A 23,755-nucleotide genomic window follows, 5' to 3' on the forward strand; every position below is an offset into this window, starting at 1 on the left:
AATAAGGCTATAATTTAATTCATGGGACCACAGACACTTTTCCTCCCCATGGTCTCCTCAAGGCCCCACAGCTCGAGGACACATTGTTTTCGGACGCTTTTCGGCAGAACACAACGGGACTGTTTTGACGGGACTCCAGCAGCAGATGAAAATACGGATGCTTTGTTTACATTATAATACTGCTTTGTTTACATTATAATCCTGCTTGGTTTAATTTAGAATGCTCTGTTTACCTTATAAAGAAATTATTATGCTTATTGTGCAAATTCTTACGCAGGTGTTCCGAAAAAAACAGATTGTTGTGACAGTTGTTTTTATAACCTTCATGATGTTATTCGGTTAAGCTTATACAATTGTTCAAAACAGTTGAGACAGTTGTTTTTGCTTATGCAATTGTTTAAATCAGATTACCTTTGAATGTTTTGGTTATGTGCCGCTAAATGGACCGAAGAGTATGCCGCCCGTCAGAATCCTCTTGCGAACGAAGCCACGTTGGGAGCGATCCTCCTTGCAAGTTGTAAGCAGTTATGTTGAAAGATGTTTTCCTATTTTAATTAAATATTACTAATAATGATTCAAAAGGTTTTAATCATTATTCCAACACATAATCTGTCTATCTAACGAGAAGTCCTTTAGGTTAGACTGGGAATGTAAAGTCTTATACTTATATCGGCGGTGGTTAGGCTCGTAACATGACATTAACTTGAAATTTAACTGAAATCAACTCAAATGACTATACACACCCACACATATTCGACCACATGGAACCATCTCAATAAGCTTGTATCTCCAATTTGTCTCATATCTCAAGGAAAAAGAATGCTCGGAATTTAGCTCGTTTCTCAAATTTCCCGTAAATTGGGACACTCGTATGTCAAGGTATTCCTGTAATATGCTGGCTGCCACAGCAAATGTTCAATTAATAAGGAATAATTAAAGCACTTGCGGGTGACCCACATTGTAATCAACAGTTTGAGGAAAACAGAGTTCACCTTCAAAATTAAAGTACAATTAAGAGCACACCTACACATTTCAATGTTTAAAAATGTTTTGTTTTATTAAACCCAAAGGATTCTTTAATCTCATCTCATTTTCTGAACCGCTTTATCCTCATCAGAGTCGTGGGGGGGGGGGGGGGGTGCTGGAGCCTATCCCAGCTGACTTTGGGCCAGAGGCGGGGCACCCTGAATTGTTGGCCAGCCATTCGCAGGGCACAACAAGACAGACAACCATTCACACTCACACTCATACCTAGGAGCAATTTAGAGTGTCCAATCAGCCTACCATGTCTTTAGAATGTGGGAGGAAGCCGGAGTACTTATAGAAAAGCCTTTCTATAAATGGTCATTTTTAAAGAAACTAATGCTTTACTATACATGGTCTTTTTTATTATTAAAAAAGCCTTACTATGCAAAGTCTATGCATGTCTTTGGAGTGTGGGAGGAAACCGGTGTACCTGGGGGAAACCCACGCAGGCCTGGGGAGAACATGAAAACTCCACAAAGTTGGACTTGACCTGGATTTGAACCCAGGACCCCAGAGCTGTGAGGCCGACGCGCTAACCACTCGCTCCTCTGGGCCGCTTTTCACATTTTTAATAACTTAAAATAAAAATCTTCAGTGTTGAGTCCTAGTAGCAAGCGGAAGACATGGGAGTTGCTTCCGCTTGAAAAATAATTGAAAAAATAAAAAACATTTTCCCCATAAAAAATCCGCGATGTAGTGAAATGCTGAGGGATTACTGTACTTGAATTTGCAATTGCATTGCACAGATATAGCACTTCTACAATTAGCATTAAGCCTTAATGGTTTAGGAAATATATAGATATAAAAATGGACCCACCTTCTAGTCTGTGAAGGACAACTTTTGCATGCATTATTTTGCAAAATGTCGAGTTTTCCTCGTGGAACGTTGCTGCTCTTTTCCCACACGTAAATTCTGATGGAGACGCCATTGATAGCTGCTAGTTAGGCTAAGCTAAGGTAGGCCGCAAAGCTTCAAAGTTCTTCGACGACGTGAGAGACTTGTTCCTTTGATATATGCTAACAGGCTGAGCTAAAGTAGCCCGCAAAGCTTCAACGAGGTCTTGAAAATGATTTTGGCTGATATTTAAGGTCATAAAGTAGCTTATGCTAGACACGACGGGGACCCATAGGTTAAGTTTGGTGGCGAAAACTGCGCATGCGCGGTGGCAGCGTCACTTCCTTCGATTTATAAATGTAAGAGAGTCGGAAATAGGAAATAATTATTCTTCAAACGTTCTGACATGTGATTTGTGCAATAAATGTTTGCGCAGGTTTTAATTAAATTAAACATAAATCACTTGTCGATTGCGTCTCAAGGCGTCGCAAAACGCGCATGCGCAGAAAAAACGTCCTTGATAATGGAGCTGTTGCTGTTTCGCCGATTGGCATCACGGGAGAAGTAGTTCTTCAATGAAACGGTTTGAACTCGCAGGAATCAGTCTCTTATTTAGGTACTGCTCTCTCGTGGTCAGGAGAAAATTTGTTTAATTTTAATTTCAGTATTCGTGGACATTGTACACAATAATTAAGACACTGTCAATCACAAGTTATCGAAGAAGCGCATTTTAAGAAATCATATTAGAAAATTAGCAATTTCTCAAAGCTATTTTAAACCCAAAAGGAAAAGTTTGTTTCGCCACCAAAACTTAACCTATGGGTCCCCGACGTGTCTAGCATAAGCTACTTTATGACCTTAAATATCAGCCAGATATATATATATATATATATATATATATATATATATATATATATATATATATATATATATATATATATATATATATATATATATATATATATATATATATATATATATATGTGCGTGTGTGTGTGTATATATACTCTATATATGTGTGTGTGTGTGTATGTACATACACACGCACACACACTTAAAGCGCATGCGCAGAACAAATCCTTCACGATACGATCAAAATAATTCCCGACAGACCCACGACACTTTGATAAAGTTTATTTCCTTATACTAAACACTTTGGCTAAACGATACATTTTCTGTATCAGTCACGTGGTTCTTTTCGGCACAGTGCTGACGCACCAGTGTCGCTCGTTCATCACTATTTATCAGCATAACCTGCTTTAGCTTAGCCCAGCTAGCAGCTTTCAAAGAAACAAGTCGTCGAATAGCTTGTTTATACTTTAGCTTAATTTAGCTAGCAGCTATCAAAGGAACAAGTCGCCGAAGAGATTGTTTATGCTTTAGTTTAGCTAGCAGCTATCAAAGGAACAAGTCGACGAAGAACTCGTTGTAGGTTTCCTGGCTAATTTAGCTTAGCCTAGCTAGCAGCTATCAAAGCCGCCGCCATCATCAGAATTCACGTGTGGAAATGTCGGCAAGAACACAACGGCCAAAGCTCCAGGAGGAACTTTTTGAGGTCAAACAGGAGCATTCAACTCACGAGCAATTGACAGTTTGCAACATAACGCACGAGAAAGTTGTTCTTCATAGACTAGAAGGTGGGTTCACGTTTTATTTCCATATAGTCCCTTAAAGGTATTCTATTGACATGACACTATAGTAACGTACGTACATTTTCATGAATTTGCACTAGCACCATTCGAAGAAAAACGTAATAAATTATATTTCTATTTAAATGTAACCACTCTAGGAGGGAAAGAATGAGTCTCAACGCGTGTTAATACTTAACAACGGCATTAAACAGTAGCTTTCCTATTGTTGTATCCATATCACAAACAAACAATGTATTTTTCAAATTACGCAAAGCGCGAGCGCCCCCCAGAGGCGTTCAAGAGTCATTCCTGCTACCCGCCCTCCATTTTTGGCTACATGCTTGAGTGACATAACACTTATTTGCATGCTTTAAATCGAAAATTCAAATACTAGAGATATACATGCACTAAACAACAACGAGAGCAGCGTTCAAACAAAGGTGTCAAAGTTGCGGCCCGAGGGCCAAATCTGGCCCACTGCCACTCGTTGGTGTGGCTTGCGAAAGTACTTCATATTTAATGCTAAAGTTCAAATGCAGCTTCTAAATAAATAGAATACTAACTATGATCAGAAATCATCACTACATCACTCCGCACAGACATTGTTGAATGCCCTCGCAAGGCAAGAGCGCTTCACCTCATACCAGTACCATCAGAGGAGGGGATTGAGACCACCTTCGAGCGCAAGAAGGCCGAATACTTGAATCTGTGTGCCAGAAATTTGTCTGGAAATGCACCATCTAGCCAGTCGAGGTTTGCTGCCGAGGCAACGTTGGGCTTCTCCCACTGTTTTTAATCCCAACATTCATTCATTCATTTTCTGATATGCTACATCGTGTATAGGGGGTGCTGGAGCCTATCCCAGCTGCCTTCGGGCCAGGGAGTGCTGGAGCCTATCCCAGCTGCCTTCGGGCCAGAGGCGAGGAACACCCTGAATCGGTGGCCAGCCAATCGCAGAGCACGAGGAGAAAAATAATCATTCACGCTCACACTCATACCTAGGGGCAATTTAGAGTGTCCAATCAGACTATACATCTATTTCAATCTCATTAATCCCCCAAATAATAATAGACCTGCTACTGAATAAAAGATAATGCTTTTTCAATGCCTTCCCTTTAGCGAAAGCATTTTAACTAAATTAAAATCTAAAACATAAAAGAAAATGTTTACAATGAAAAGGCTCCAAAAAGATTTGACTAATTTTAAGGAGTTACATCACCAGTGAAGAAACTTTTCTGACCAATAGTGCCATACTTTGAAAAATGCACCTATAAACAGTTTTCAACTCATGTTGCTGTTGACGAGAATACTACAGTAGTAAGTACAGTGGTACCTCGAGATACGAGCTTAATCCGTTCCGGGACTGAGCTCGTATGACAAGTTTCTCGTAACTCGAGGGGAAGTTTCCCATTGAAATGAATGGGAAACAAATTAATTCGTTCCAACTCTCTGAAAAAAACACCAAAAACAGGATATTGGATTGAAAAAAATGTTTTATTTCTTATAATTCGCCATATATTGACAAAGTAATAAATAACGAGTGGTTTAATAGAAATAAAGTGTTTAATCGAACTAAAATTGGACGGATTTCACCGAGGGGAGAGGGGCACAAAAGGGGCCGGGGGCTTCGGGTTTTTTTTTCTTCCACACAACGCACTTGTAAACAGAACAAACACTCCACCCTCACGTTCGCTATCGATGGGCTGTTTGCTGTCGTACTATTCCCTTCAAAATATTCCGAAAATGATGCACACAAATGTCCTCACAATCGGAGAACGCACGACCACTTGCAAACGAGCAGCAGTCTTATCAGCGATCGCACCGCTGCTCATGGGAGCTTCGGGGGCGCTGGCTAGCGGCTTCTTTTAGCTTGTAGCATCTGTGTTCGCATTCCCTCGAACGGCGCCAATGATAGACTTGCTACCGGGGATGCTGTTGCGAGCCAGTGCCCCCGATGTTCTTATGAGCAGCCAACGAGAAGTAATATAATACTCCTCGTATTAGATAAAAATAACAGGAAATGCAGCAGCTGAGCTGTGCACGAGAATACTTCATTACCCAGAAAGCCCTCTTTTCCCCGTTTATGCGCGTTGTGCGTTTCCTGGTCTGAATAACTCATCCGGTGCTCGTAAATATTGTTATACATGAAAGATATGCAAAAAAAAAATGCCATGGCCACCTGGCTTGGTCGCATTACGAAATTTTGACCGCATCACGGGCGAATTATTCGATCGAAATTTCCCCCGTAAGACGAGCATTTTGTATGATGAGCGGTCGTATGAAGAGGTACCACTGTACTTCATTGTGACAAAATGGATGTATGGCGCCCTCTTATATATATATATATATTTACACATATATATATATACATATATATATATACATATACATATATATATATATATATATATATATATATATATATATATATATATATATATATATATATATATATATATATATATACATACACATATATATATAAAATCGGATTAAAAGAACTGGATGAAAAGCCTTAAAACTTTTTTATAGATCTAACACAATGTTTATTTGAGCTTTTTTTCTTAGTAAGGGAAGATGTCTTAATCATTTGTTGAAAATATTTCTATATAGTTATTTTTACATTTTACAAAATACTTATTGAACTAAAACACAAAAAGAAAAAAATTGGAAGGAAAAATTTCAAATATTCGTTAAAAATGGGAAAATCAAGACATAATTTACATCTATAGGTTGGTCCGGGTTAAGGGAACAATGTAAATAAAAGAAAAAACAAACTTTCCCTTTTGGGTTTAAGACACCTTTGAGAAATTGCAAATTTTCAGATATAATTTCTACGCTTCTTCGATAACTTGTGATTGACAGTGTCTTAATTATTGTGTACAATGTCCACGAATACTGAAATTAAAATTAAACAAAATTTCTCCAGACCACAAGAGAGCGGTACCTAAATAAGAGACTGATTCCTGCGAGTTCAAACCGTTTCAATGAAGAACTACTTCTCCCGTGATGCCAATCGGCGAAACAGCACAGCACCATTATCAAGGACGATTTTGCGCGTTTTGCGTCGCCTCCTTTTGAGATGCGATCTTCAAGTGATTTATGTTTAATTTAATTTTCAATTAAATTCAAACCTGCGCAAACATTTATTGCTCAAACCACATGTCAGAACATTTGAAGATTAATTATTTCCTATGTCCGACTCTCTTACACTTATAAACTTAATGCATCGAAGGAAGTGACGCTGCCACCGCGCATACGCAGTTTTCGCCACCAAACTTAATTTATGGGTCCCCGTCGTGTCTAGCTTCAGCTACTTTATGACCTTAAATAGCAGCCAAAATCATTTTCAAGACCTCGTTGAAGTTTTGCGGGCTACTTTAGCTCAGTCGGTTAGCATATATCAAAGGAACAACTCTTAAAGTCGTCGAAGAACTTTGAAGCTTTGCGGCTGTTGGAGTAATCATTATTATAAATGTGTTTTAACTTTTATTAGGGGGATCATGTGCAAATTTATAATATAGGGGGGACTGTTGGAGTAATCATTATTATAAATGTGTTTGCAATGAATATAAAGCCTTATAATATACATGCTTACTATATTAATCAATATATTTGCTTATTAGGAATAGTAATGCTCATCCTAAATGTGTAACTATATTAAACAATATATATATGTGTTGATCGCTTTTATGTTAGAGTTAGAATTAATATGTGCTTTCAACCAAGGTCGCTCTCCAGGACAGCTGGCTCCAGCGAGAGATACAAGTTTGCTAGGACATAAACAATACATTGAGTCCTTGCTCCGAGGACTGATTACTGGAAGATACGCCTCAACCCTTTCCCCAGATGCAAGTTCGCAATGAAGATCTGTGAAGGACGCTTAAATTGTTGTTGGTTCAGCGGATGGCTATCAAGCATATTGTTTTAATTTGTGACGCTAGGTTGACACTAGGTTTGCTTGATTATGGAATTGTTTTGTTTCTTGCTTACGCAATTGGATCGAGTCGATAACCTTGTAATTGTTTTGATTTGAGGCCTTAAATGGGCAGGACATAATGCCGCTCGTTAGAATAATCTTGATCGGACGAGCGGCTGGATGTATTCTCTTCTTGCAAGAATTAAATGGTGATGTGACTACAGATGCCTTTTTTATTGAAAGCTGAATTGGAAATACCTAAGGATAAACCTAAAATTGGATGAACCTAACAGCGGCCTACCTTAGCTTAGCCTAGCTGGCAGCTATCAATGGCGTCTCCATCAGAATTTACGTGTGGGAAAAGAGCAGCAACGTTCCACGAGGAAAACTCGACATTTTGCAAAATAATGCATGCAAAAGTTGTCCTTCACATACTAGAAGGTGGGTCCATTTTTATATCTATATATTCCCTTCATCATTAAGGCTTAATGGTAATTGTAGAAGTGCTATATCTGTGTGCTGCAATTGCAAATTCAAGTACAGTAATCCCTCAGCATTTCACTACATCGCAGATTTTTTCTGGGGAAAATGTTTTTTGTTTTTTAAATTATTTTTCAAGCGGAAGCAACTCTCATGTCTTCCGCTTGCTACTATGACTCAGCACTGAAGATTTGTATTTTATTTTAAGTTCATAAAAAATGTGAAAAGTGGCCCAGAATTTACCTTTTTATTTTGACGCGTGTGGGTTTTCTCCGGGTACTCCGGCTTCCTCCCACATTCTAAAGACATGATAGGCTGATTGGACACTCTAAATTGCTCCTAGGTATGAGTGTGAGTGTGAATGGTTGTCTGTCTTGTTGTGCCCTGCGAATGGCTGGCCAACAATTCAGGGTGCCCCGCCTCTGGCCCAAAGTCAGCTGGGATAGGCTCCAGCACCCCCCCCCCCCCACGACTCTGATGAGGATAAAGCGGTTCAGAAAATGAGATGAGATTAAGGAATCCTTTGGGTTTAATAAAATAAAACATTTTTAAACATTGAAATGTGTAGGTGTGCTCTTAATTGTACTTTAATTTTGAAGGTGAACTCTTTTTTTCCTCAAACTGTTGATTACAATGCGGGTCACCCGCGAGTGCTATATACTTATTCCTTGTTAATTAAACATTTGCTGTGGCAGCCAGCATATTTCAGGAATACCTTGACATACGAGTGTCCCAATTTACGGAAAATTTAAGAAACGAGCTAAATTCCGAGCAATTTTTTTCCTTGAGATATGAGACAAATTGGAGATACGAGCTTATTGAGATGGTTCCGGGTGGTCAAAAATGTGTGGGTGTGTATAGTCATTTGAGTTGATTTCAGTTAAATTTCAAGTTAATGTCATGTTACGAGCCTAACCACCACCGATATAAGTATAAGACTTTACATTCCCAGTCTAACCTAAAGGACTTCTCGTTAGATAGACAGATTATGAAACATATCATTTATTTTCGTGTCTTTGCAGGTTTCAGAGAATATCTTGGTCCTGATGGGAAAGAGTCTGCTGGCCTTAAAAAGGAACTCGAGCTCCCCCAAATCAAAGGGGAGGAGCCAGAGTTCTCTCAACAACAAATGAGAGTCGAGCGACTTCCAATCAAGAAGGAGGAAGATGATGTCACCTGGTCACTTGGTGAATTCCTGAAGAGGGAAGAGGATCTGGGCGTGACCAGCAGAGGGGCGGAGCCTCCACACACCTTAACCTTACCCCAAATTAAAGAGGAGGAGCCAGAGTTCCCTCAACAGCAAATCAAAAAGGAGGAAGAAGATGTCACCGTGTCAACTGGTGAGTCTTTCAAAAGTGAAGAGGAACTGGACGTGGCCGGCAGAGGGGCGGAGACTCCGAACGGCAGCTCAGCAGAAGGGCAAGCAGACAATTTAATTGCTCCGTTATCAGATAGCAAAGACTTGCTTTATGACAATGAACGTCTTAAGGACGGCAAACTCTGGAAATGCTCTCAGTGTGGAAAAACCTTTGGGAAAAAGTCTACTTTGAAAACACATATGAGGAGCCACACTGGGGAGAAACCCTTATCATGTACAGTTTGTGGTAAAACATTTACACACAAGAGAAACTTAAATATTCATGCAAGAAATCACACAGGTGACAAACCATTTTCGTGTTCAGTTTGTGGTAAACGATTTACAGAGAAGGGAAGCTTAAAAAGGCACACAAGAACCCACACTGGTGAAAAATCATTTGCGTGCTCCGTTTGTAGTCAAAGATTCACACAGAAGGGACACTTAAATAGTCATGCAAGAACCCACACTGGTGAAAAACCATTTTCGTGTTCAGTTTGTGGTAAAGGCTTTTCTCATAAGCAAGTTTTACGAATACACACAAGAACCCACACTGGTGAAAAACCATTTTCGTGTTCAGTTTGCGGTCAAAGATTTACAGAGAAGGGACACTTGAAAACGCACACAAGAACCCACACTGGTGAAAAACCATTTTCGTGTTCAGTTTGCAGTCAAAGATTTACAGAGAAGGGACACTTGAAAACGCACACAAGAACCCACACTGGTGAAAAACCATTTTCGTGTTCAGTTTGCGGTCAAAGATTTACACAGAAGGGACACTTAAAAACGCACACAAGAACCCACACTGGTGAAAAACCATTTTCATGCTCAGTTTGTGGTCAAGCATTCACACACAAGAAAAGCTTAGTTTACCATGCAAGTGCCCACACTGGTGAAAAACCATTTTCGTGTTCAGTTTGCGGTAAAGCCTTTTCTCAAAAGCATAATTTACAAATACACATAAGAACCCACACTGGTGAAAAACCATTTTCGTGTTCAGTTTGTGGTAAAAGATTTACAGAGAAAGGAAGCTTAAATAGTCATGCAAGAACACACACAGGTGAAAACACATTTGCGTGCTCAGTTTGTGGTAAAAGATTTACAGAGAAGGGACGCTTAAATAGTCATGCAAGAACACACACAGGTGACAAACCATTTTCATGCTCAGTTTGTGGTAAAAGATTTACAGAGAAGGGAAACTTAAAAAGGCACACAAGAACACACACAGGTGAAAAACCATTTTCGTGTTCAGTTTGTGGTAAAGCCTTTTCTCATAAGCACATTTTACGAATACACACAAGAACACACACAGGTGAAAAACCATTTTCGTGTTCAGTTTGTGGTAAAGCCTTTTCTCATAAGCACATTTTACGAATACACACAAGAACCCACACAGGTGAAAAACCATTTTCGTGTTCAGTTTGTGTTAAAAGATTTACAGAGAAGGGAAACTTAAAAAGGCACACAAGAACCCACACTGGTGAAAAACCATTTGCTCGCTCAGTTTGTGGTAAAAGATTTACAGAGAAAGGAAGCTTAAAAATACACATAAGAACCCACACCGTTGTAAAACCATTTTCGTGTTCAGTTTGTGGTCAAACATTTTCCCAAAGGAGAAGCTTAAAAAAACACTTATTAACCCACACTGGCGAACAATGTTTTCCTGCTCAGTCTCTGGCCACAGATTCGCAACAACAGCTCAATTAAAAAGCTACCCAATTCAAAAACCTTTTCCAGGTGCAGTTAATGTTCCAACATTTTCACAGAAGGGAACCTGAAAAGAAGACTTAACAACCCGCAGTGGCAAAAAGCCCTTTCTTTGCTCAATTTGTGGTTTAACACATTGGTTAAAAATACTTAATAATACATAATACTAAGTTTGTTGCCAAGGATTTATTTCATTTAATCTTCAGAATTTTCTATTAGCTTTGTAAACTACATTCTTTTCCTTTTTTTAACTATAAGAACCGACTTTGGGTTTATTTTTGAGTAGTTCTTTTCGCTTTTCATATTTATCCAAACTGATTTGATTTGTATGTAAATAGACCTGGCAGTCGGTATATGAAGTCAAATGTGAATTGTTTTTTTAATTTTATTTTAATGTTGAACAAACAGATAATACTCAATATTCTTATGTATAATCATTAGTATGAAAAAAATATTGATGGCTTGAAACTTATCGTTGTGATTGTATATTGCTTTCGCCTGTGGTCGCCTCCCCTATATATATATATATATATATATATATATATATATATATATATATACATATATATATATATATATATATATATATATATATATATATATATATATATATATACATATATATATATATATATATATATATATATATATATATATATATATACATATATATATATATATATATATATCAGTGGCGGGCCTTCAAGGCCTTCTCTGCTGGCCTAAGAAATATCTGAATTATATTATATTTTGTCCATCAATACTTATTATTCCAAATGGTCTGTTAGCTTCCTTACATTGCTTTTGCCCCTGGTTGCACTGCTTCCAGATGTGTGTTTTCGTATTGAAGCATTTAACCAATCACATTTCAGCCATTATTTGTTGCCAGATCAGATCTGCCTCAAAGCCTTCACAATCAGTTCTGTGGGCTCTGCTGCATTAAACTAGACTGTTGCTTTTAACCAATCAGATTTCGAGTTGGCAACCCCACAATGCTTTTTCATACGCATTGGCATTTTGCTGGCTGGGATACGTCATTGCTTTCACCAACTCTGATTGGCTAGTAGGCAGGCCAAAGCCATAGTGAGGCAGCCAGAGATCGCAAACTCCACCCACAATGGCCGACAGAGGCAAAAACAAATGGATTCTGTTGCAAATTTGCTCAAAAAGGTATTTTCCAGATGGACTTTTCCAGAAAAAAATGGACATCATTAAGAAAGGGCTGTCAACTCCGAAGCTAGCAAGCCTGTTACAGCCGGGAAAATGGTGTGTGCGCCACTTTTAGTCCACTAACTTATCTGCACAAGCAAATATATTGTTGTGTTGATTTAAAGCCATTTTCAAAACGGACTATGCCGGAAATATGACAGGACAGGCTCGACTTTCATCATTAGCTTCGATGGCGATAGGAAAGAAGGAAGAAAGAAAGGAGGATGGATATTGTCTACAGTTAAAAATAATTTTTGGTGAGTATAATATGGCTATATTCCTAAATAATATTTTAATTGTGGGCGCGGTTCTGATATCTGAAAAGCTCCAGTGTTCGTATTTAATCACTAAATGCTGCTAGGATGTAGATTTTACCCCAGTTTAATTTTTTCCGTTTCGCGTATTGACGTCCATCGCTGTCTTTTCCCGAGGAAATCACCCCCCTGGCCTGGTTGTAATGTCTCAAAAGCTCCAGTATTTATATTCAATCAATAAATGCTGCTAGGAAGTGGATTTTACCTAATTTTAGTGCATTTTTTGTCATTTCACGTATGGACGTAACGATGTTCATCGCTGTCTTTTTACCGGTGTGTGTGCGTGTGTCTATATGTATGTATGTATATGTATGTATATGTATGTTAATGTATTGTTGGAATAATGATTAAAACCTTTTAAATCATTATTAGTAATATTTAATTAAAATTGGAAAACATCTTTCAACATAACTGCTTACACTTGCAAGGAGGTACCTTGTGACGTCGTCTTAGTCCACAAGGCATTCTGAATTGTAGTAACTGAATCATTGTATTTAATCGCGACACTCGAAAAACATGTTATGTAATCAGTACAATAACACCCTAGATGGTTAGAAAAACAACTGTGTAAGAATTGCCGAAGTAAGCATAAAAGTTGAACGAGGCATAATATTTTCATTATAAGGTAAACAAAGCGGTATTATAATGTAAACAAAGCAGCCGTATTTTCAAACAAAAATGCGATTATCGCCATCTGCTGCTGTAGTCCCGTCAAAACAGTCCCGTTGTGTTTTGCCGAAAAGCGTCCGAAAACAATGTGTCTTCGAGCTGTGGGGCCTTGAGGAGATGATGGGGAGGAAAAAATGTCCATGGTCCCATGAATTGATTTACAGCCCTATTACTTATTAAAAATGCTTGCAACACATTTAGAAACATTCCATAATAAATCCAACATTTCCCTCCTTTTATTATATGTTTGTTATTCATTTTATGGCAAATCCAAGATGAGAGGGATATCTCCGTTGGCTGTTTTAATTTTACCCGCTTAGGCCCTACTCGTTCGGCAGGTCTGAAAAGCAGAAAACAAAATCATTTTCGCCCAATTCATCCTCGGAATTACCATGCTCCTGAAATTCACTGCTCCCCTCAGTACGTTTCATCAGCAGAGGATATAATTCATGCAATTTAGAATTTGTAGGGGCAATCGCAGTGGTTATAAGTCGGCTTATCAAAGATCTTAAGCAGGGAATAATACAACACCCACATAATGTCAAAATCGTAGCAAAAAGGGCTACGGAAAATGCAACAGATTGGGCCAAATCCTTATACTTTCCAAAGGACTTATGCCACCAGCTCTCCCAGTCGGATGCTCCGACTCCAGAATGCTTCTTCATATTGCGGTTGAGGGTCTGCAGGCCATCAATGGCGCTGGTGGGGGACCCCCCGGGTGACGTGTTGTTCGGTATGTAAGTGCAACACTCATCTCCGAACATTGCACACACGCCCCCTTGCTCCGTGAGCAGCATATCAACTGCTATGCGATCCTGGAATGCCATTAGACTAGTGGCTGCCAGCTGTTCCTTTATTGCCACAAATCCCTGTTCAGTATAATTTCCAAGTTTTTGGACATTGTAATGCAGGTAATTCATCCGATCAACATTTTTGTTTGGAGTCATTAAAAGAAAAATAGTCTCCCAACCTGCTGCGATCTGATTAGCCAACTTATACTCATCTGGTACGCCCCGTGGATGCCAATCGCATCAATGTATGTCGGATCACCCTCTCTCCATGCCGATCGACGCCGTCGCGAGGGGCCCGCCATCATACCGGATTTCTGTGCAGACAATTGTATCTCCTCTACTGTAGATGGAAAAACAGACACTGGTAAAAGCAGTGACCCCAAGGCACAAAGTCCTGCCGCGTTTCAGCAGGAGTCGTATAATTTATTTCCACCCCACCACCATCATAGGTCAGAACGTGGTATCAGGTGTGCAGTCTGTTTTAGGACGTGGGCATACCACGTCACATTTATCGCTCCCAGTGTCGGACCGTGCCCTGTAAGGATTAGCAGGTAAAATGATTAAAAGCGACATGTGTTGAAAAGTTAGACTTGTCCTTTGCTGCTCTTGTAACTGGGTAGACATTATTCCATTTCATACATTTTGGGCTTACATCTTCTTTTGTCATTATCTCCTTTACACAATCAGGGGTAATTTGCGCGGGTACTACTCTTAAGAGAGGTCGGCCCCCTACATGTTATACAGGTTAGATTTATAATAGCTGCATTTTCCATCAACAATAACCAATTATTTCTTACCGCCTCCCGTTTGGGAACTCCCTGTTGCGGAAATGAATTCTCTGGTCATCTCAGATTTTAATATTACTATGGCGGATCCGTGTGTTTCCATCTCTGACGATTTTCTTACCGTCTCCATAGACATGGTCATTGTTGTTGAGACACAATTGTAGATTTTTGTAAAAAGAGTCTTCTCCACCTGCCCATGGACTTAAAAACGTCAGACAAGGATCCACAAGTTAATTTGTCAGTCTGAATAATGGTTTGTAATGCCCCCACCGTATGGGTTAATTTTATCGAAGGCCTGATGGGTTTTTTCGCAGGCGTGTGTCATCCAAGCTTGCCAATCTAGACCAGTTTCTGCAACAAGGTTTCCCCAATCTGTTTTAGGACTGTTATGTACCACACATATTCTATAAAATCCATATGTATCCTTTGAAATGGATATGTAGCTTTTGTAGCTTGACATAAGGGGGAATCGCCCGTTTTTTGGCCATATATCTGCATATAGATTGAATATATAACCTCCCCCTTTTTTGAGGCATGAAATTTACCATGACTCAAAATGGCAGCCCTCCTAGATAAGTCTTTTGTTTTTGTTTAGTCCCCCAGGTTCCCAAAATTTTCCATTGCAGAAATCAAAAAAATTCATTTGGCGAAATCTTTTCTTTTTGTTTCTGTCCTACTCTGCCACCGCCGTCCTCGAAAGGCATATCAGCGATTTCAGAAATATTCCATCTTGATATTAGAATATTGATATATCTTGGTGGCCAGCCAATTAAAACACAAAAGACAGACACTCAGCCACGCTCGCACTCATAATCAAGGAATTTAGAGTGCTCCCCCAATCATCCATAATTTTGGTTTGTTGGAGTAAAACTGGAAAAAACTGGAGTACCCAGAGAAAACCTACGAATTCTTGAGGACACCAGGAATACTCCACACTCCGGAAGGTCTGGATCCATTCGCATTAGTAGATCCTCGAAGCGCAAGGTTGATGCCTGAAGAAACTAGATAATTTATGTATTAGATTCACATGCCACATATCTAAAAATAGAAATTTGTTCAATTGCCACCGCCCCTCACCCCAGTCAGTCAGCATGTGGACTGCCATGCGAGTGGCTGTGATTAACTACCTATTCGCCAATAATGCAATAACGGAAAAGTTGTGACACATTGAAACACACACACAAACACCCTTTAAGTATTTTAACCGTTTGTAAAACTTTACCTCCATATTCTGCATTAAGTTACACCCCCTTTCAATGTTATCGAATTTTGCCCATTCTAGTCAACCCATCTACTTAAAGCACTTCTCAAAGGTTGCTATTTTATAATTTGGAGATGTTATTTTTTTAAACACAGACATTATTTCATCACTCGTTTCACACCATGAAAGGCCCCACCTGAATTTGTTGTAGATATTCCCCTTTATCTAAGCTTGTTATTGCCAATCGTTATCACCGTAACATTCAGGTGTATTAACCCCATAATTGCAATGCAGTAAGTTTTGGCTAAATTCTTAATTTGTATGCCCCTAAAGTAATAGACAGTAACGTCCCAATAGTCATCAATATGACCTATACCAAAGCATATCCCCCTTCAGGCCAAACAGGGAATGTCTTTTGTGCACTTAAAGACGCTCCATGTTTCTTCTAGGGAAACTATGCCTATCCTTAACCAATTATCTTATCTACCCCAGCCAGGTTCAATTTACCTAACAATTTGGACGAATGCCATGAAATTTCTCATTTCTGCATTGTTAATTTCATGTCTGATCTCTTTAACAACCAAATAACTCTTAATACCTAAGACATAAATTGCAATTCACCCCATACTATGTTTACTTAAGATAAGAGCTATTTCCTATAGCTCTCTGTTACCACAAGAAAAATCTACAATAAGTAAATTAGAGAAATCCACCTTTTACTAGGCATTTCCTAATTACAATTTTCAATGCTTAATAAAGGACCCACAAATTGTCACCAATGTCAAAGCTGGGTTGCCTCGACAATAATCTTCATACAGAGGAAGCAGCAAAACACGTGGTAGTTTTTAACTCCCGGCCGAATGGAGGTTATCTGGGAAGGAGGCCCCATCTCGATGGCTCTCAAAATGGTCGCCGCCCGCTCCTCTCTCTTTGTTCTTGGCTAGCCCCCTTGGCTAGCCCCCCCCCCTTCCTAAGAAGGGGGCGAGCGGACGGACAAAGCTAGCGTCCTCCTCGAGGTCTCCCAACCAGATACGCCGTTCACTCGGTCGAGGATGGTATTTAATAGAAGTTAGGCGGAGACAAACTTTAGGCGGGACCAGAAAAAGGGGTGTGTATATACAAAGTGATGACAGGCCTTGACCTGTAGGTGTCAGTAAAAATTCTATTCTAGTAACTAAATTCATAAAGGTGCAGAAAGGTGCAAGATTAAATATAAGAATACAGTTCATATTTCACATTTCCCCCCTGTTGTGACTTGAAAGAATTTTCATTAAACATATCAATTTGTATCCCTCCCCTCCAGGTTCTAGAATACAAATATCATTGACAGTTACTCAACAGGGTATGGAAAATAACAAAATCACATGTCAAAGCAGAGGCGAGAAATGATGTAATCAGTGGTAAAAATTCCTCTACGTCCCTCTTAATGAGCGAACCCAATATTTAAATCAAGACAAACACATTTGCATAGAGGACTCGTCACACTTCGAAAGAATGCGATAATCTCCAGTATGGTCTGTCATGCGGTGATACTGTGTCACTATAACCTACTAGCATGTGCTGGATTGTGTTTTGAATCATAACTTTCATACAGGGGATTACACACATAGAAAAAATACAGAACAGTAGCAAAAACCGCAAGGTTGCAATTTTAAACAGAATTGAGAATCATGACCCGGTTATTAACCACGACCACAATGATACACCTACGGCTGAATGATCCTGGGCCATGGTGTTGACTAGGGCCTTTATTTCAGCTACGGCACGAGTAATGTACTGGTTTCATCTGGGATGAAGGTGCAGCAGTGTTCTCCCATCATGGCACACACATCTCCATCTTTGGCTGTTATCAGATCCAGGACTATTGGTCCTGCAACTTCCCTAAAGGCTTTTAAATCATCTGCTATACCCTGTAGGGCCTTGACAGTTTGGTTAATGAACACTCATGTAACAGCTCAATGTCTTTACACATGATTTTCTGGGGGGGTGGACCACAACCTTTGGTCAACAGGAACATCATCGCACCAGATTGAATCACGTGGTTTGAATTGCACTGATTTTGCACTGATTTTGATATCTTACTGTTATGTTCACTCTCCTTAAAAAGAATGCATCTTAGACCATCTGCACGACAGCAGATTTAAATGTGACGCCTCGACCCAGTGAATTCAGGATGTCAGGATCTGTGGAAATGGGTATACGGCTACACATATAACAACTTTCATTCGCAACAATCAGTTTTTTCTGGAACACCATGAAATTATACCACACGTCTTCTTCATAGTAGTTCTCCAGATTGTTCTTTCATCTTGCTGTTGAGGGATCGAAGACCCTCCAGGGCCTTGGTTAAACTCCCGTCAGCTGCTGTGTTGTTCGGGATGAACGTGCAATTTGGTCAGCGAGCTTATACTCATCTGGTACGCTGCGGGGAACCCCGATGTTGATGTAGGTTGGGTCCCCATCCAAGAGCGGACCGCTTGGCTCTGCCTTTCCAGTGATGAGGCAGGACGTTTCCTGCACTTGTTTTCCAACTCGAGTCTCTGTGGGCGGGGCGTTCAGATACGCCCAGGTTGTCACTGACAGTGCAGTCACTGACAGTCCAGTCACTGTGATGTGGGTGGCAACAGCTTTCACTGTGGCTTCTGTATAGAGGTGCAAAGTCTATGGGAGGTCAGGGTTAAGTGAGGGGTGCTCGTGGCAGGTGAGTAGACGTCAGATGAGTTTCTTCACGGACAAGGGTTTTGACACCGTCCGACTTACAGTTCCACTCAGAGTCACCTGTCTCGAAATACCTTGAATCGACCTTGGTGAATCGACTTTGACTTTTCAGTGATCTTTGCTGCTGTGGAGGTTGGTGAGTTGGGCCACGAATGGGTCTTCCCATCGTGGAGAGAACCAGGACTTCCTTTTATGACTCGGATCAGGATCACGTCACCTGGCTACACCACCTCCTGCAAGATAGACAAAAAGATCACGGCAGCTTACATGTTCTTTGGATAAGTTTCTCTCCTTCCTTAGTCTCTCGTCATGGTTACTCTTCCCATAGAGGAAGTTGGAATGGTCTTCCATGAACTATCTCAAAAAGGTGTTATTCCCGAGCTAGTTGGTACTATCTTCATATACGTTTTGGCCAGTGTTAGGCGTTCTGGCCATGGCTTATTTATCTCCCCCATGGTTTTCTTAAGCCTTGGTTTTATCGTACCATTTGTTCGCTCTACTTAGGTGTTTTGCACTATGCTGTTTGCAAAATGAGCTCCATTGTTACTCCAGATGATTCTGGAGATCCCATGTTCTTTACAGATCAATAAAATAACAAATCAAACAGTTCCTACAAAAATTTTAAAAGTAGGTATTTCGATGTCCATCATATCTTCCTCCCTTTTGAGGCATTTATGGCTCAATTTTGGAATAAATTTTTGGTAGGCACGGTAGGCCTTTAGCTTTGTACAGTTCGTCTGCTGACTGTTCTTGAGATCGGCTCAGTTTTGTTGTTGTGTATGCTGTGCAGTAAGTGTTTGCGCTGCTGCTTTAGCTGCTGTATTCTGTCGTTGTCTTTAACACGTGCTTAACATTTGCTTACGGCTATTTTGTTGGGCTTAATACCTCAATGAACAAAAATCGCAACAATCTTACTTATTCCATCACTATAGTTTGTGAAAATTTAAATGCCTTATCAGTCAAAATCAAATATGCTAGCTGGTATTCTATTATGATCACTGCTTCCTTGTTAAGATCAAGAACCCTATTTGTTTTTCCCCCTCCTGTAATTACACAAATTAACTAATCATACTAAAAATAGGAAAAATACAAAAAGTAAACCAGGGTGCTTTCTCCCCAGGAAAACAGCTTTCCCGTTCTCTGTAACAGTTAAATTCACATCAATTAATATCCAGAAACAAAATGCACACATTTATAATTCTGAATATAATTGAACCCACTAAATTGTAATCACCCCTTGTTTGTCAAGGTTAATATTTTAGCATAATTGTATCCTTTAAAGCAATTAAAACCCATTACTTATAAAATGCATACTAATCAAGTCCCAATTCATTTAACAATGTGTATCGCGTTGTATATTAAACTCAGTTGTTTGAAATTCAAAATATCCCAATCTAGTAGTCTTTTTATCAAATGTAACATCCCATTGTCTTTGGAGTTTGTCAATCATCTCCTATAAAACTTTCTTAATCAATATTTCTCAATAGTCAGGCATAAAATTAAATTCTAGTTACATTTCTATCCATTGTAGTTTCTCTTCTCTCTAATTGTTTACTTTAAAAATCTGTAAGAAGATCTAGTCTCAATTGTTTACTTTAACTATCTGTAAGAAGGTTTGGTCTCAATTGAAACGCTTTCACTTTTTTTTATGGAGACAATAAAACCAATATAAAAAATTCCTCATGGCTTACAGCATTGCTCCCCGAGCAATAATCTTTCCAATCAATATTTGAGTGCTTGCCATTTCGTCTGATTACGTCAAAAAGTTTATCTTACCTGTCTCCTCTAATTCGTTTCAACTGAGAGAACCTTCTTACAGAGCACAAAATGGATCCCGCTATTTTCATGTCTGCTGGTTGGTCAGGAACGCGTGTGTTGAGCACCCAGGCTCCCGGGACCGCCGTTGGTCCAGTCTGTTTTCTGTTAGGAAGCACAGTCTCCTCCTGCTAACCCAAATTCAGTGTGTTCCTTTAAAGTTTTTTTTCTTTTATGCAGATAGCCAGATTAGCCTCATCCTCTAGTTCCAATCGTGTAGTGAATAATGGCGTTTGGTATGGTCTACTAAATAGGATGTCCATATTTTGTTGTCCGGTTGACCTCGTTATGTAGGCGCAATGACTTCATAACGAAATATGGAACCTTTTTTCAATTCAGTCAATTATTCTGTTAACACAATTTGGATGCCATTATCACAATAAATCAATAGTACTTTGGAATTTCGTATCAAGCACTGTCTGTTTTTTGTTTTTCTCAGTGCTCCTAAATTTCGCATAGCAGATTTGTTTTTCCACTTCAAATTTCACATTTGGAGTACTGCTGCTTTTTCATTAAAAATTTCCTTGGACGAAATATTTTTCCATAATTTGGCGTTGCCATCCGTGAAACGGCTTATTGGCAAATTCCGAAATCGATTCCAATTTGCTAAATCATTTTCCACCTTGATACCTAACCGATTGATCATATCTCGGTGGTCGGCCAATCAAAAACACAAAAGGACAAACAACCATTCACGCTCACACTCAATTTCAGACATCAATTTTTTTTTAATCACTGGTGAAGAGCGCCATCCCCAGTCCTGGGGCTTCTTGGCAGCTAACCACCTTTCGCTGTGTCATGGCAAGTCATTCTAAAAGGAAATAGGTCAATGTTGTTTGGTTGGCATCAATTGTTCGATTCTAATGCAATCCGAGATATTCTCAGTCATTCATTCTTAAGACTCACGCTAAAGCATATTTCATCTGCTGATTGGGCAAACAATGAAATACCCTCCGTGCACTGACGGCATTCCATGATGTTTATTCCGTCTCAGTGAAATCATGCCTATCCTAAATTAATTATTCTATCTAAATTTACCTAATAATTTGGATAAATGCCATTTCTGCATTGTTCTCTTCATGTTCGATATCATTAATAATTTGGATGATTCTTAATACTTAAGTCTAAATCGCAAATCACTCTCATATTTCTAAAATAGCTAAATTACACTTGTTGAATTGCTATTCTGCTCCAAGATTGTGTTTATTTAATATAAGAGCCATTTTTGTAGCTCACTCTTACCACAATTAAAATTTAGAGAAACTAACCTTCTACTTAGCAATTTCTTAATCATTTCCTAATGATAAATTTCAGTGTTTATTAGAGGACCCATAATTTGTCACTAATATGTTATATTGTCAATTTTCTGTCTCTAACTCTCTTCTTTTCTTTCTATTACTCTCTCTGCTCATGTCTCCATCACTGCTCCTTGCTCATCGTGTGGAATGTGAGATGTAACCTGAGATTTCTTGCATTCCAGTCCCCCAATCCCCCCCCCTCGTGCTCCTGGTCCCTGCGAGTGGAGCCTGGCACGAGGAGTGGGCTAAGCACAGGGGGGGCACTGTGTCTCAACAGGCCTAATATATATATATATATATATATCTTCCTGGGTTAGTGGAAACGTGGGCTGTGGAAGAAAGGCAGTTTTAACTTCAGTTGGCTCGCCGCCATCTTTTCCTTTGTCTCTGGGCTCGGCCATTTTTTCCTCTCACATGTGGTCTGCTTTTCAACCCCCCCCCCCACCATCTCTTAAATACTTATTTTTATCCGTCTAAGTATTCTTTTTCGCCGATTAAACTCCTATTTTTCGCGGCAATCGTACTTATATCGTTTAGGAACGCGTCATAGCGTACTTATATATATATCTATATATCTATTCATATGAAGATTACTTGCATGCGTTTATAGTTTTATTCTATTTCTTTTTTTTTCTTTATATCGAGCTCTTTCATTATCTTGGCACTGTATAACAATATATTTCTTCTATATTTTTAACACAACCCTCGAAGTCCCTTGGCGGGGAGGCGCTACCTCCCCTTTGTCTGCTTTCCAGGCAGATAGGCCGACACACAGCCTTTTATCGTGCTGTATACTATTAAACATAATTCCGACACACAGAAAAATGCCTTTCCGACACACAGAAAGAAGAATCTCCGACACACAGAGAAGAGTATACGCAACTTTTCTTTTTTACGAATGAAGCATTTCCCCTCCTCGAAGGGAAACAGGGACTTGGTGGGTTGGATTCTACAAATTAATTTTAAAAAGTGCCTTACCGTTTTTTGTTTTTCTGTTCCCGGGCCAGCAGGCCAGATCGCCCTCTCTCAAGGCTGGAGTAGCCGACGTCAAGCCATCCATCCTTCTGTCGATCTGCCGTGGCCGGAAAGCAGAGAAGAATCTCGGGTTTCAGGCACCAAAATGTCAAAGCTGGGTTGCCTCGACAATAATCTTCATACAGAGGAAGCAGCAAAACACGTGGTAGTTTTTAACTCCCGGCCGAATGGAGGTTATCTGGGAAGGAGGCCCCATCTCGATGGCTCTCAAAATGGTCGCCGCCCGCTCCTCTCTTTGTTCTTGGCTAGCCCCCTTGGCTAGCCCCCCCCTTCCTAAGAAGGGGGCGAGCGGACGGACAAAGCTAGCGTCCTCCTCGAGGTCTCCCAACCAGATACGCCGTTCACTCGGTCGAGTATGGTATTTAATAGAAGTTAGGCGGAGACAAACTTTAGGCGGGACCAGAAAAAGGGGTGTGTATATACAAAGTGATGACAGGCCTTGACCTGTAGGTGTCAGTAAAAATTCTATTCTAGTAACTAAATTCATAAAGGTGCAGAAAGGTGCAAGATTAAATATAAGAATACAGTTCATATTTCACAACCAATATGCCATAATATTGTAAAAAAAATCCATTCATTTTTCTTTAACCAGCCAATCTCGTATATTAAAGTATTTTGAACAATCCAACCATTCAAAAACTGTAATAATATCGTTTTAGCCTCCAAAACTAGCTCTCTTCAATTAAGAGCCCTTTTGAACTTCACAAAACAAAAAAATAAAATAATAATAATAGCATTATTCCCAATTCCAAAGCTTTTACCAAATCATTTTTTCCAAACAGATTTTCTATCACCTCGAAAGCCATTTCTTATTAAATCCCAAAAATAAATGCGAAGATAATCGCGGAACCCTGCATCCCTTGCAGACCATGTTTTGTTCTTATTCTGAAATGTTTAAACGGAAGCGCGCCCTTAGCCGCTGACTGTGACCTTCACGCTCGCTGCAGAAGCAGCATTCTTATCTTTTG

General features: G+C 39.5%; 2 protein-coding genes across 6 annotated transcripts in view; one reads left to right on the forward strand and one right to left on the reverse strand.

Moving 5' to 3' along the window:
• LOC144065528 (uncharacterized) overlaps nucleotides 1-23,755 on the forward strand; it is a 149,661-nt gene that overhangs the window by 81,946 nt on the left and 43,960 nt on the right. The window contains exons 1-3 of one of the 3 annotated variants that reach the window (XM_077588462.1): nucleotides 3,364-3,498; nucleotides 7,222-7,852; nucleotides 8,914-11,475. In XM_077588462.1, the coding sequence (XP_077444588.1) occupies nucleotides 7,741-7,852; nucleotides 8,914-10,952 (2,151 nt within the window). In that variant the 5' untranslated portion in view covers nucleotides 3,364-3,498; nucleotides 7,222-7,740 and the 3' untranslated portion in view covers nucleotides 10,953-11,475. Of the gene's footprint in view, nucleotides 3,499-7,221; nucleotides 7,853-8,913; nucleotides 11,476-23,755 lie in introns of those variants that run through there. The other 2 variants (XM_077588461.1, XM_077588472.1) reach the window with 2 other exon arrangements.
• The window catches only part of LOC144065517 (uncharacterized), a 145,037-nt gene that overhangs the window by 4,914 nt on the left and 116,368 nt on the right, over nucleotides 1-23,755 (reverse strand). Inside the window, exon 1 of one of the 3 annotated variants that reach the window (XM_077588439.1) lies at nucleotides 1,844-2,156. The exons of 1 other annotated variant lie outside the window; for it this stretch is intronic. In XM_077588439.1, coding sequence (XP_077444565.1) covers nucleotides 1,844-1,955 — 112 coding nt within the window. In that variant the 5' untranslated portion in view covers nucleotides 1,956-2,156. Of the gene's footprint in view, nucleotides 1-411; nucleotides 472-1,843; nucleotides 2,157-23,755 lie in introns of those variants that run through there. One more of the 3 variants, XM_077588440.1, reaches the window with a different exon arrangement.

The sequence above is a fragment of the Stigmatopora argus genome, chromosome 20 (assembly GCF_051989625.1).
Source record: "Stigmatopora argus isolate UIUO_Sarg chromosome 20, RoL_Sarg_1.0, whole genome shotgun sequence".
Taxonomy (NCBI): domain Eukaryota; kingdom Metazoa; phylum Chordata; class Actinopteri; order Syngnathiformes; family Syngnathidae; genus Stigmatopora; species Stigmatopora argus.